The 13,536-nt window shown below is 44.6% G+C and overlaps 1 protein-coding gene across 3 annotated transcripts in view; it reads right to left on the bottom strand.

Annotated features, from left to right (window-relative positions):
- The window catches only part of CPNE4 (copine 4), a 193,148-nt gene that overhangs the window by 124,157 nt on the left and 55,455 nt on the right, over nt 1–13,536 (bottom strand). For 2 of the 3 annotated variants that reach the window (XM_088654502.1, XM_035129268.3), the window contains exon 2: nt 7,424–7,606. In XM_088654502.1, coding sequence (XP_088510628.1) covers nt 7,424–7,603 — 180 coding nt within the window. In that variant the 5' untranslated portion in view covers nt 7,604–7,606. Of the gene's footprint in view, nt 1–7,423; nt 7,607–7,984; nt 8,107–13,536 lie in introns of those variants that run through there. The other variant, XM_088654503.1, reaches the window with a different exon arrangement.

The raw sequence follows: 13,536 nt of genomic DNA, 5'->3' as shown, positions 1-13,536 counted from the left end.
ATTTTAACGAAACCTACATAATTTGCATATTCTGAAACAAACATCGACCCAATCCAAGCTACCCTTTAAAATCCACACTTCTCTGAATTTTGCGGTGCAGTTTCCCAACTAAATAATGTGTAAAGGTAAAGGTAAAGGGACCCCTGACCATTAGGTCCAGTCGTGACCGACTCTGGGGTTGTGCGCTCATCTCGCATTATTGGCCGAGGGAGCCGGCGTATAGCTTCCAGGTCATGTGGCCAGCATGACAAAGCCGCTTCTGGCGAACCAGAGCAGCACATGGAAACGCCGTTTACCTTCCCGCTGTAGCAGTTCCTATTTATCTACTTGCATTTTGACGTGCTTTTGAACTGCTAGGTTGGCAGGAGCTGGGACCAAGCAACGGGAGCTCACCCCGTCACAGGGATTCGAACTGCCGACCTTCTGATCAGCAAGCCCTAGGCTCAGTGATTTAACCCACAGCGCCCCCTGGGTCCACCTGGGTTAGACAAATTCATGGAGGATAAGGCTGTCATGAAGGCCATCTACCTTGATGGTTATATTCACTGTCGGAGGCAATATGCTTCTGAATACCAGTTGTTGGAAACCACCAGAGGGGAAACCGACTCAGGTTCTGCTTGCTGGCTTTCCATAGTCATCTGGTGAGAACACTAGGCTGGACTGGATGGCCAACTGGTCTGGTGCTTTAAAATGTGTTTATATATATATATATATGGATTTATCCAAAGAACTGCAGTTTTGCCTTATATACACAGATTAGGTGGGTCGGGATACAGAAATGGATAGAATCACCCAGCCTGTCATATAGGGCAGCGGATAGTCACTCTGTGTATTTGATAATCAGATACTCTTATTTCTCACAAGAAAGAGAGGCTCAGCGTTGCCATATGCGATATCACCAACGTGTAAAATGACCTTTAAATTGGAAATTAATTTTAGGATAACGGGATTAAAAATAAAACCAACAAAATGGATTAATCACCGACAATAATTAAGGCTTATTCTGTTGTTACATAAGGTCACTCGCTTCAAAACACATTAATTATGGAAACAAATTTCACAGCAAAATTTGCCAATGGCAAGAAAGAGTGGCTCTGACATCTACCATATGCCTTAGAAACATTCATAAATGTCTGCTGTTGCCTCTTAAACAATCGTACCCCCTCCCCTGAAAAATATGTATATTTGTGCTAGCTGGTATGACACAAACATCTTGAAGTGTCTAGAAATGTGGCTGCAATTTCCCTTTTAAAAATACATGGGGTATGTGTTGCAGATCACAGCTAATCAGAAAAAAAGTCCCACTGAACAATGAGGCTTTTTCCCAGGTAAAAGGGGGTAGGATTGTAGACCAAGGCAGTGTCTCTTGGAGTTAACGAAAATGATGCCTGGAATTCTCAAGCAAGCACTCCAAATTTAAATTTAGCAGGTTACTTTTTAAAAAATTGTCCCTATTATAAATGCTGTTGGATTTATAAGATGAGGGTGGATAAAGGTATAAAATACTTAATATCATGGGTTGTATTCAATTAAGTTTTACTAAGTGTAGAACTATGGAAATTAATTTACTGAACTCAGTCACAGGTTGGCATCCATCTGCCTCGGGATACAGTGGAGGAATGCACCTTTGGTGGTGAGGTCTAATTCTTGGAAGGTTGCAGCGCCTGCTGTGGCTGTAGAGACTGATGCAGGAGAGACATGTTTTGTTGCAACTGGGGCAGATAAAGGAGTCTGGTTGTGCTGCTGCAGATGCACTCATGGCATTTCTTCTGTGCATTTATTTACCACCCACCCTTTGCCCTAAGGTCCCAGGGCGGGTCTCCTCTGAGTAAAACTCAGTTGAATACCACCCAGTTGGGGTTGATGTTTTCTTGCAAAACATTAACTGCTGTGAATTTTTTAAAAAGCTGTGGAGTGTTCATGCAAAAGAGATTCTTGAGTAATTTGATATTGCAAACTCCTAAATGAAATGACTCGATTTGCAGCTCTCGGACCATAATGCAGTGGTTCTCACCCTCTCCCCCCCTCCCCCCAGGCCACATGTTGTTTAGAATAAAAATTTGCTTGCGCCGCGCCAAATTTTTTTATTGATAAGAAATATATTGGAAAACAGAAATAAACAACTCCCAGCAGTGCTTGATTTACAACACAGAACACAACTACTGTATATTCCGGCGTATAAGATGACCCCCAACTTTTCCAGTTAAAATATAGAGTTTGGGATATACTCGCCGTATAAGAAATACGACCTGGCGTATAAGACGACCCCTGACTTTTGAGAAGATTTTCCTGGATTAAAAAGTAGTCTTATACGCAGGAATATACACCTTTATAATATGATCATGGAACACCCAGAAAAAAACTTGTAGGGACGGGATTTGATGGTGATGCTGTATCCTTTCAGTGTTATCTTGCCGGACAGCAATAGGTGCAGGTTAATTTGTTACACCGTGAAGCTGCTTGGGCTGCTCAATTTATCTGTCAGCTACAAAGCAGGTTATTGAACTGCTGTCGGGGGATAATGCACAACACTCAAGAAAAAGCTTCGAGCTTACTACCAAAGAAATGATTGCATTTGAGGTACGATATGAAAATAAGCTCAGATATGCCACAGTTGCATGGTGCTGGAGGAGACTCTTGAGAGTCCCATGGACTGCAAGAAGATCAAACCTATCCATTCTTAAGGAAATCAGCCCTGAGTGCTCCCTGGAAGGACAGATCGTGAAGCTGAGGCTCCAATACTTTGGCCACCTCATGAGAAGAGAAGAATCCTTGGAAAAGACCCTGATGTTGGGAAAGATTGAGGGCACTAGGAGAAGGGGACGACAGAGGACGAGATGGTTGGACAGTGTTCTCGAAGCTACGAACATGAGTTTGACCAAACTGCGGGAGGCAGTGCGAGACAGGAGTGCCTGGCGTGCTATGGTCCATGGGGTCACGAAGAGTCGGACACGACTAAACGACTAAACAACAACAACATGCCACAGTTGCAGAAACCCTGTATCGCAGGGCCAGTGTAGTATACTGGATAGTGTTGGACTTTGGAGGCTCGTGGCTGATTCCATCCCACTCCTAATCATGGATAGGGATAGGTTTGAAAGGAGCCTACTAGATGCTAGGCAAACCTAGACAGCATCTTAAAAAGCAGAGACATCACCTTGCCTACAAAGGTCCGTATAGTTAAAGCTATGGTTTTCCCAGTAGTGATGTATGGAAGTGAGAGCTGGACCATAAAGAAGGCTGATCACCAAAGAATTGATGCTTTTGAATTATGGTGCCGGAGGAGACTCTTGAGAGTCCCATGGACTGCAAGAAGATCAAACCTATCCATTCTTAAGGAAATCAGCCCTGAGTGCTCACTGGAAGGACAGATCGTGAAGCTGAGGCTCCAATACTTTGGCCACCTCATGAGAAGAGAAGAATCCTTGGAAAAGACCCTGAAAGATTGAGGGCACAAGGAGAAGGGGATGACAGAGGACGAGATGGTTGGACAGTGTTCTTAAAGCTACGAACATGAGTTTGACCAAACTGCGGGAGGCAGTGCAAGACAGGAGTGCCTGGCGTGCTATGGTCCATGGGGTCACGAAGAGGCGGACACGACTAAACGACTAAACAACAACAAACAACAACTAGATGCTAGTGCTTCTTCTTCTGCTTCTACCTTGGGTCAATATCCTCAGTCTTTTCCCACTGGGAACTAGGACTACAAGTCCCAGAATCCCTAGTGGGAAACTGATGTTTCCTAGGTAACATAGAGTAGGCACGGAGTGCCAGTTTCCCATGTGGGGATTCTGGGACTGGTGGTTCCAGTCCTCAGCAGGAAAAGGCTCTCTTTGGGGACTGGGAGCGCCCACCTCTGCCACCGGGGTACATTTAGGGGGCACTGGGGCAGGGGGCAGTACTCAAAGAGGCAAGGGCAAGTGGTCTAAGTCCCCAGGAGAAGACTGCCCCAAGGAGAACATGCCCCTAAGGTATGATTTTGGAACCTTGAAGTGAAGTGTGTTGGTGGGGTTGAAGCAGAAGTGAGGTGGGAACAGCTAGTGGTGGAAGAAATTAAGTTTCTCTCGATTTCTCATTTCCCCAACCTTAGGTTCAGCTCTCCACATTTCAACATTGGTTCGTGATTTATTTACAGGTGAAACTTGGAAAATTAGAACATCGTCAAAAAGTGCATTTATTTCAGTAATGCAACTTACTACTTTTTATTTTTCTTTTAATTTTTACAAATGCTTTCTTTTGGAAATTCCACACCAATAAAACAAATAGTTACAATCATACAAAAATAAACATCGCTATTACATTTCATTAATTACATTCCATTTATAATTGACCCGCCTAACGACAAATAATTACAATTACAACAAATAAAGGCTTGACATATCTTGCTTTGCATGTCATGCATCTATCTCATATATTGGTTTCAGCTTTTAAGTTGCGTTACTGAAATAAATGCACTTTTTGACGATGTTCTAATTTTCCAAGTTTCACCTGTATTTTTAAGTCCTCATGAACATTCACCAGCATTTTTTCCTGATAGACACTATTAAAGCAATTTTGCCTGATATACACATTTTGCAAGCAGCTCCCCCTAATATTAGGCCTTTTTGTATGCCAGTTTCGCCAATATTTGCATTGTTGTACACATTATTTTTATTATTAGGGGACTCAGGTGGCTCTGTGGGTTAAACCACTGAGCCTAGGGCTTGCTGATCAGAAGGTCGGTGGTTCGAATCCCTGTGGCGGGGTGAGCTCCCATTGCTCGGTCCCAGCTCCTGCCAACCTAGCAGTTCGAAAGCACATCAAAATGCAAGCCACCCAAGTGCCATCACTGCCTCCCATGGCAGTGATTCCCTGGGAGGGGATTTTGCAAGACTGGAGATGATACAGGACTTGGTCCCAACATTGCTTCACCGGAACGTGGCCTTAGTATTCCAGAAAAGGGTGTTAGTGCAATGCCAGGGCTAAGCAGTATACCCAGAGTGCAGTGGCTGCAATATAATCCACGTGGGTATGTCAATTAATAATAATAATAATAATAATAATAATAATAATAATAATAATTTATTTATTATTGTTGGGAGCCACCCAGAGTGGCTGGTTTCCCCAGCCACTCTGGGCGGCTCCCAACAGAATATTAAAAACACGATAAAACACCAAACATTAAAAACTTCCCTAAACAGGGCTGCCTTCAGATGTCTTCTAAAAGTCAGATAGTTGTGTGTTTCCTTGACATCTGATGGGAGGGCATTCCACAGGGACGGCGCCACTACCAAGAAGGCCCTCTGCCTGGTTCTCTGTAACCTCACTTCTAGCAGTGAGGGAACCGCCAGAAGGCCCTCGGAGCTGGACGATGGGGGTGGAGACGCTCCTTCAGGTATACCGGGCCGAGGCCGTTTAGGGCTTTAAAGGTCAGCACCAACACTTTGAATTGTGCTCGGAAACGCACTGGGAGTCTAGCAGGGAGGAGGCAGTGAAGAGCAGAAGCTGATTGTCTTGCGAGAAGTGGTGAAGGCAAGGTTTGTTGGGGCAGGGTGGCGTTGAAGTTACAGAGCTAGATTTCCGGAGCTGGAGAATGGGCACAGCAAAAGCTTTGATCTCGGTAGATGAGCCAGCCCACCCTAAGCCAAGGTCAAGGCTGGCAGATCTTTAGCTGTCCCAAGGACAGTAGAGATGCTAAATATACTCTGCTTTTTCGGAAGGGGAGTTTTTGCACATTCCCATTGAATGTAATAGAATATCAAACTTCCAAGTGACTTCAATAGGATTATATGATCCCAGCTTCATAACACTTGGGTCAAGATCTCAATGCCCTGTAAGTTAAGCAGGAAATAGTTCCCTTTTGAAGTCAGTCTCGGGAAGAATATAAGCAATATTAACTTTTTAAGGTGTTGAATGGCCTCCATCTGGGAAACTCACTGCAACAAAAGAGGGGGGCAGGCTCCCATTTACAGATGTTCTTACCAAATAGGGGTCCATGCTATGAATGCAAATGGAAGTTCCCCTTGCTTTGCCTATCTACAAATCCAGCACCCAGGATTTCTTATGCAGCTTACTGGATTGGAATTTTTTGATTTCTAAGTATGCATCCTAAAATATACATTTTAACACATTTGGGTGAATGTTTTTGAGCAAAGAATTGTATTGCGAAATCTGGAGAAGTGCAAAATCTGAAGGATAAGTATGTTCTGATCTGTGTATTAATCTAGGAGGTGTGAATTAAATGTGCAGACCAAATGAAATTCTTCACCATTCTTAGTCGTGCATACAGTATTTTTTATCATTGGGAACGTTGGGGAAATAATACAGCTTCTTGCACTACAACCTGTCAGGGGGACTCCCCACAGGGAGCCCCCCCCCATCATCCTGACCAGCACTTCGCCCAGCGGGTCAGGGGAAAGCGGTTCAGGGGAGAGCCCTGGCAACGCCCTGGGGAACAGACGGTGGAAGAAGGGCTCAGCGACGTATCAGAGCCCCTGCACCACTCTGACCATCTAGGGGAGGAGGGACGGCTCAGGGAAGCGTCGGAGCCCAGGCACCGTCCCAGGCAGCTATGGGAAGAAGGGACACCACTCCCTCCAGTGCCCGAATTGAGGCGCTCGCCCAAACGCAGGGCGAAGGGGCGGCATTTCGGGGTGCCCAGGTTATTATTCTGGCCCCGAAGCCGATGAGCGCCATTGCCGGGTTCTGAGAGTGACTAGGCGGTCATGTTTTCTGCTATCTCTGCACTGTAAATAGCATGCACAATAAAACCTTTAAAGACACAACGGGCTGGAGCGTCTTTACTCGGGAGAAGCCGCAACAACTCCCTGACACAACCCTATTCATTTCTACTTGGAAATAAATCCCACTGAGCTCAATGGGCTATCAAATAAGTGTGCATGGGATATAAAATCTCCAAAAGGAACTGCACTCTTGACTCTTCCTCTCACCAGCATTCCTTACATAATCCAAGTAAGTTGGTCTATAGGAGGAACAACTGAAGCAAAATAAAGCACTTAAGTCCTCCCTGATTTCAGCTTAAGTCTCATTTGAAATCAATGAGATACAGAAATGCTTTAGTGAGACAGTTTTCATAAATCCTTATTTTTCCTTCACCAAGATGTACGGTATATAAATTAGAAGTGGGTCTTTTTTAAAAATATAAAACCTATTTTTCCACCAAGCAGCAGACTCCTTTGTCATGTTATAAGCCGCTTTCTAACCCTGATGGATTCAAAAGTAAGGGGAGAAAGGGGCTGATGAGCAAGCCCAAAAGCTAAGCAGAGCATCGTGGTGGCTGTAAGCCCTTAGCATCTCCAGACTCCCCAAAGGCCCTTGCTGGCGAACTGATTGATAGTTTTCAGCAGCAATGGGTAGTACAGCAGGGTATCAAGTCAACTGCACAGACATAAAGCCTCCAATATACATTTAATTGGACACCTACCTCAAACCACTGCCCATGCGACTGCATTTTCAGGATGACACAAGGATCTGGCTTGGAGAGGGCATCTCTGTCTGATATGCTTTTGCAGGCAACTCTCAGTTCCACCTTCGTCAGACATGGGCTACTAAAGATCCCCAGAGTATTGGCCGCTGATTCATAGATGTTGCTCATTTTCTGCATTCTCTGTGGAAAAAGACGGAAAGGTTCAATGGTAAAACCACTTTTAAACAGGAACACTGTATTCTTGTATCCGTAGGGAGATTGTTCCAAGAATCTTCAGTTCTCTAATGAGGGACAGCTACGAACATGAGTTTGACCAAACTGTGGGAGGCAGTGGAAGACAGGAGTGCCTGGCGTGCTCTGGTCCATGGGGTCACGAAGAGTCGGACACGACTAAACGACTAAACAACAACATTGAGGGACAATTTCTAACCAATAAACTAAGCATGTTTGCTCGGCGTAGTCTTTGGTTACAAAACCAAATGGCACTCAGGGCCTGAACATGATAAATCAATGGAATTATTACTCCTACTACTTTGAAGTACACACAGATCTCACTACCTGAACACAATGTGTTTTCAGGAAATCATTTGTTGGGTGAACATTTGCATAACAAGTTGATGATATCCATTGATTCCTATGGGAAATTTCCTAACTGGTTCCCAACCACAGAATTTTGACCCAAAAGAATGAAAAATCTTGCAGAAAGGCAAACAAGGAATGGAAAATGCTCTTTTATTTATCCATTATCACCCCCACTCCCTCCTACTGTGGTTTCTGGAGAAACAGCTGCCACGGACCAACAAACACAACAAAACAAGGCTTCTTTAAGGCTGCTTATTTGTTTAGAGCAGGGGTGGTCAACTCCTAAGAGACTGCAATCTACTCACAGAGTTAAAAACTGACAGTGATCTACCCCCTTTTGGGGGGTTCAGGTCAAAGTTGTTGAGCTTTTTTTTTAAGAAAGGAGGAAGGCCCATTTGGGGGGGGGGTTCGGGTCAAAGTTGTTGAGTTTTTTCAAGGAGGGGGTAAAATGTTGATTTTTTTTTTAGGGGAGCCACAGTTGTTCAGCTTCTTTGGTGGGAGCCAGTGATCTACCACAGGTGTCCAGTGATCTACCAGTGGATCACAATCTACCTGTTGGACATGCCTGGTTTAGAGTACATGCAGGTCCAGCTGTTTGGATGTCTAAATCTGTGGTGTGAATAAGCAAGGTTTGAGTACTAATTCCTCATGTTTGGATAAGTGGATTGTCGTATAATGAACATTTGGATAGCAGGACCTGCATGGAATCTGTTTAGATGACTCTGAAGTACTAACAGCATCAATGATCACTCCCTCTGCATCCAATGTGCAGGATGTGTGCGCCATCACTTATGCAGCCAAAATGGCACTATCCATGTACAAAGAGGAGATATCAACAGGACTGGGGGAACCCCAAAGTTTGCAGAATGAAAACCAACTCTTTAGGAGGGAAAATCCCTAAGAGCATGTGTGTGAACCTTCAAGGAAGATTAAGTGTGCTCTGTGGCCACAGAATGGTGACTGGCTGTTGCCGGGGTGAGGAGACTGGAATACTGGAGTGGGGGAGGTATTGCGGTGGAGTGGAGCAGCTGAAATTTTGAACAGCAGCACTCCATTACACAACAGTTTGTTGCGGTCCCACTGGCAATACTGACAGTGAATTTCATGCTGCATATCCGTCACACATGCAATAAAACTGATCACTTACAGGATGTAGAAGGACAATGATATTTTGAAATGATATTGGTATATTTGGTTGGTAGAGAGAGAGAGCAGCGGTAGAAAGCACAGTGTTAAGAAGGATGAGCTGGAACAGAAATCTTCCATTCAAATATCAGCTCGGCCATGAGCGCAATAGGCGGCCTTAGATAAACTACTGGCACTCTCCCTCTGATCCCGGACAAGTAGCCATCAGAAGTAGCCAGAGATTCTCCAGGGATTTCCACGGTGGTTGTAATGATTGCTGGAATCATGCATGTGAAAGTGTGCTGAACAAAACTTGTTCTCCAGCAAAGGTTGATCATCTTCCAGCCAAATCTGGTGAGCTGTTTGTCCTTTCCAGGGCTCTCATGGCAGAAAGGCATACTGGCCTTATTGCAATGAGCCTCTTCCCAGGGATAGTTGCGCTGTTATTCTTTGGCTGTTGAATCTCCACTTTTTTTAAAAAAAAATTCTTACCAGAATGTATGCAGCTGTCCATTCACAGGTTGCTATTGCATTGAATTTTAAATAAGCATCCTTGGCATTACAGTGGTACCTCGGGTTACAAACGCTTTGGGTTACAAACTCCGCTAACCCAGAAGTAGTTACCTCGGGTTGCAAACTTTGCCCCAGGATGAGAAGGGAAATGAGTGGGAGGCCCCATTAGCAAAAGCGCACCTCAGGTTAAGAACGGTTTCGGGTTAAGAACGGACCTCCGGAATGCATTAAGTTCGTAACCCGAGGTGCCACTGTATTATGAATTTATGGCAGGGGTGCAGAAACTCAGGCCTCTTTCTCTGGCCCTCAGCAGTCTGCCCAGGCCATAGCTACCAGGTCATACCCCACACTGACTGCTCTGCACTCTTCTCTAGTGATTTCACTTGACTGGAATGTGCCCTTATATTTCACAAATACTAAAATCAGAATTTTTCTTTTAATTTTTAAACATGATCTTTATCTTCCTTTTTTTCTTTTTCTTCTCTTATCTACTTTGCTTTTGTTTATTGCTTTGTTTTGTTCCTCAATGTCCTCTACTGTGGGTTAATGAGGGTACTCACATGAAGGTGATGGGTGGTTGTTGAAGGACCCTGTGTGCGAGGCATAGAAGGGAAGACCTCCCAGGTTGGGAGGCTGGGAGAAGAGGGGCCACCCCCTTCTGTGTGAGGGCTTTGAAGTTTGCTTGCTTGTCTGGATGGAGGATGGGGTGTTTCTCTCCATATCCACTTTTGCCATACCCTCCACTGCCATGCGGCCCCCAGAAAGTTACACAAGAGGGAATGTGGCCCTTGGACGGAAAAAGCTTCAACAACCCTGGTTTATGGGTTGGCCATTAACTGGTGGGGATTGTCTTGCTAAAGTACTAATATGTCAAGGAAGTGTTGAATGAAGCATTCGAAGCTTGCTAAGGGATAGATGTCCACAGCTTCAGAGTTACAAAATTATTGGAAAGTTTTGTGTCCTTTCCATCTCAAGCGAGCAATGGGGTGGGGTGGGGGGTGGGGGTGAGGCGAGTATCATCACCCCATTCTGCTACATTCTAGGTTATTTAAAACATTGCACTTGTTCCACCTTTCCAAACAGATTAGATGGGGTGTTAACATTTGCATCATTCCAATCTCACAAGACTCTTGAAATGCACTGTAATAGGGCTGGTAATGATTACACCTAAAAACAAACCAACCTGGATGACTTCAGTACCAGGAGAGGTGGAGGGAAATCTCTCCAAGAAACAGAACCTGATTGCCTCATTCCGCTCGGATCTAATAAATTTCTTTCCCCCCCCCTCCTTGATATAATTTTATACCCTTAACCTACTCCTTCTATATGCAGCATCCAAGGACAGAGTGGGGCTTGTGGTTCTTCCTCTATGATTCCCATGACCCAGTCACTCTATTCCTAACTTCTGGAACGGAGTTAGGAAGTGGCAGGAGGACCAACCAGCCTTTGCTACTGGCCCTTAAGTGTAATCACTAATTTGCAATACAATGGTACCTCAGGTAGTAGACGCTTCAGGTTACAGACGCTTCAGGTTACAGACTCCACTAACCCAGAAATAGTACCTTGGGTTAAGAACTTTGCTTCAGGATGAGAACAGAAATTGTGCGGCAGCAGCAGCAGGAGGCCCCATTAGCTAAAGTGGTACCTCAGGTTAAGAACAGTTTCAGGTTAAGAACAGTCCTCCAGAACGAATTAAGTTCTTAACCCGAGGTACCACTGTATTCCAGTAAAGTTTGAATGCATGGAAGTTGGGAGGATAAGAAAAGTATTTTATAGCACCTTTGATCACACCCAAACCAGGCTGCATAAAAGGCAGATAAGAGAAATATTCTTCTGCATCTTAAATGGAGAATTATTATAGTTTGCTTAAGCATCTCCCCCTCCAATGTTTCACCAGCACATTAGTATTTTATTAGCCGCTTCCTTCAGTCCTTCCCTGGTGAGAAGCTAGTATTTCTGAGAGGGAAATACAGTAGTACAGAAACATGATGGGTTTGAGAAGGAAGCGTCCTCTCTAGGTCACACCGTAATGCATTTTTCATTCACTGCCACGTTGATTTCATTTTCCCTTTCTTTCATCAGGGAAGAGGTACATCATGTCACCAAGGGACTCCCTTACAGAGTCATTTCTCATTAACCAGTGACACACCTCATGGCAGAAGAGATAGCTGAAAAGAGACCCATACACAAATAGAAGGCAATTTTAAAAAATGATTTAAAAAAAATTCCTTACTGGGAAAGAAGGAAATATGTAATCAACAAGGCTAGGGGTTGTTCTTGTTTGTTTGTATCTGAGTATAGATGCCAAAGTACAAAATACAGTGGTACCTCAGGTTGCCTACTCAATCCGTTTTGGGGTGCCCTTCGCACCCCGAAAAGTACACAGTCTGAGCAGCACTTTAGCGCATGCACAAAGTGCTGATAGAGTGCTTCTGCGCACGTGCGAAGCGCGCAGAACGCTTCTGCGCATGCGGTGGGACCCAGAAGTAAACACTTCTGGGTCCGCTGCATTCTTAAGCCAAAAGTACACAACCTGCAGCGTGCTCAACCCGAGCTATGTCTGTACAAGGTCAGAGGTATGACGGGGCAGGGGCATGAAATTTGAGGAATTAGAACTGCATGGGGATGAAAGACCATCTAATCCAACCCCTTAAACAAAGCACCACCCATAACTGAAGCCAGGCAGCAGAGAGAAAAATGGATGCAGTTTTGTGAGGCATTATGGGGCTCAATGCAAGGGCACCTGAGCCCTGCTTCCTATTCTTTTCACCATGGAGACCTGCTGTTAGGAGGAAGAGAGGAACTACAGGTGCTTCAAGCCATGGATGGATGGATGGATGGATGGATCTTTATTTGCATCAGCCATCGGCCATAGCAATAAAACAACAATACAATATACAAAGAATAGAAATAAAAAGTCAATTATATAAAATACATTTTAGGGTTTTGAATCAATAGTCAAATAGTGAATCTTATTCTGATTGCCCCAGCTAAAAACCTTGCAAATGTCACCTGCTCATCTTGATCTGCCAAGGGAAAGTACACTGTGGCAGTGGTTGGGCGACCCTGAATGGACAATAAAAGATGGGTGATAATCTCATTCCTCAAGTTTTTATAAAGAGTGCAAGCCAGAAGGGCATGTGCCACCGATTCGGTAGTGCCATCTGCACAGGGACATAAGCGTTTTTCGTGTGGAATCTGTCCCTCGAGTACAACCAAGGGCAATACATTTAATCTTGCGAGAGTAAAAGTGTGTCTATATTTTAGAATTGCTAGGTTATGCAGATAGGGTGCCAGAGAGTCAAAATGGGAAGGTGGAAAATAGTCATACCAAGGGCAAAAGTTCCTTATTGTTGCCAAGTTGTTCTGACGCTCGATATCATTTAGGCGCTGACAAATTAGACTGTTCTTCAAGCCATGACACTGAGATGGGCCAAGGTCCTCCAGGGTCTGGGAAGGGAACAGACAATTCCAAATCCAATTGCTAAAGCTAGACTGTTGCTTTCCGTAATGTAACAGAGGTCTGCTGCATTCCCTTGGTTTGGTCAACTGTTGCTGAGGGGAAGAGATGTAGCTTGGTGGGAGAGCACCTGTTTTACATGCAAAATGGAGATGCCAGGCTAATCCCTGACATCACAAGGTAGGGCTGGAAAAAGACTCCTGCCTGGAACCCTGAAGAGCTTATCAGGGGGTCAGCAAACTTTTTCAGCAGGGGGCCAGTCCACTGTCCCTCAGACCTTGTGGGGGGCTATATTTTGGAGAGAGAAAAAGAACAAATTCCTATGCCCCACAAATAACCCAGAGATGCATTTTAAATAAAAGGACACATTCTACTCATGTAAAAACACACTGATTCCTGGACCATCCACGGGCTGGATTTAGAAGGCGAT

The sequence above is a fragment of the Zootoca vivipara genome, chromosome 11, assembly GCF_965207765.1.
Source record: "Zootoca vivipara chromosome 11, rZooViv2.hap1.1, whole genome shotgun sequence".
In the NCBI taxonomy this organism is placed as follows: domain Eukaryota; kingdom Metazoa; phylum Chordata; class Lepidosauria; order Squamata; family Lacertidae; genus Zootoca; species Zootoca vivipara.
The sequence above is the reverse complement of the archived record's forward strand: the minus strand, read 5'-3'. Positions and strand labels throughout refer to the sequence as shown.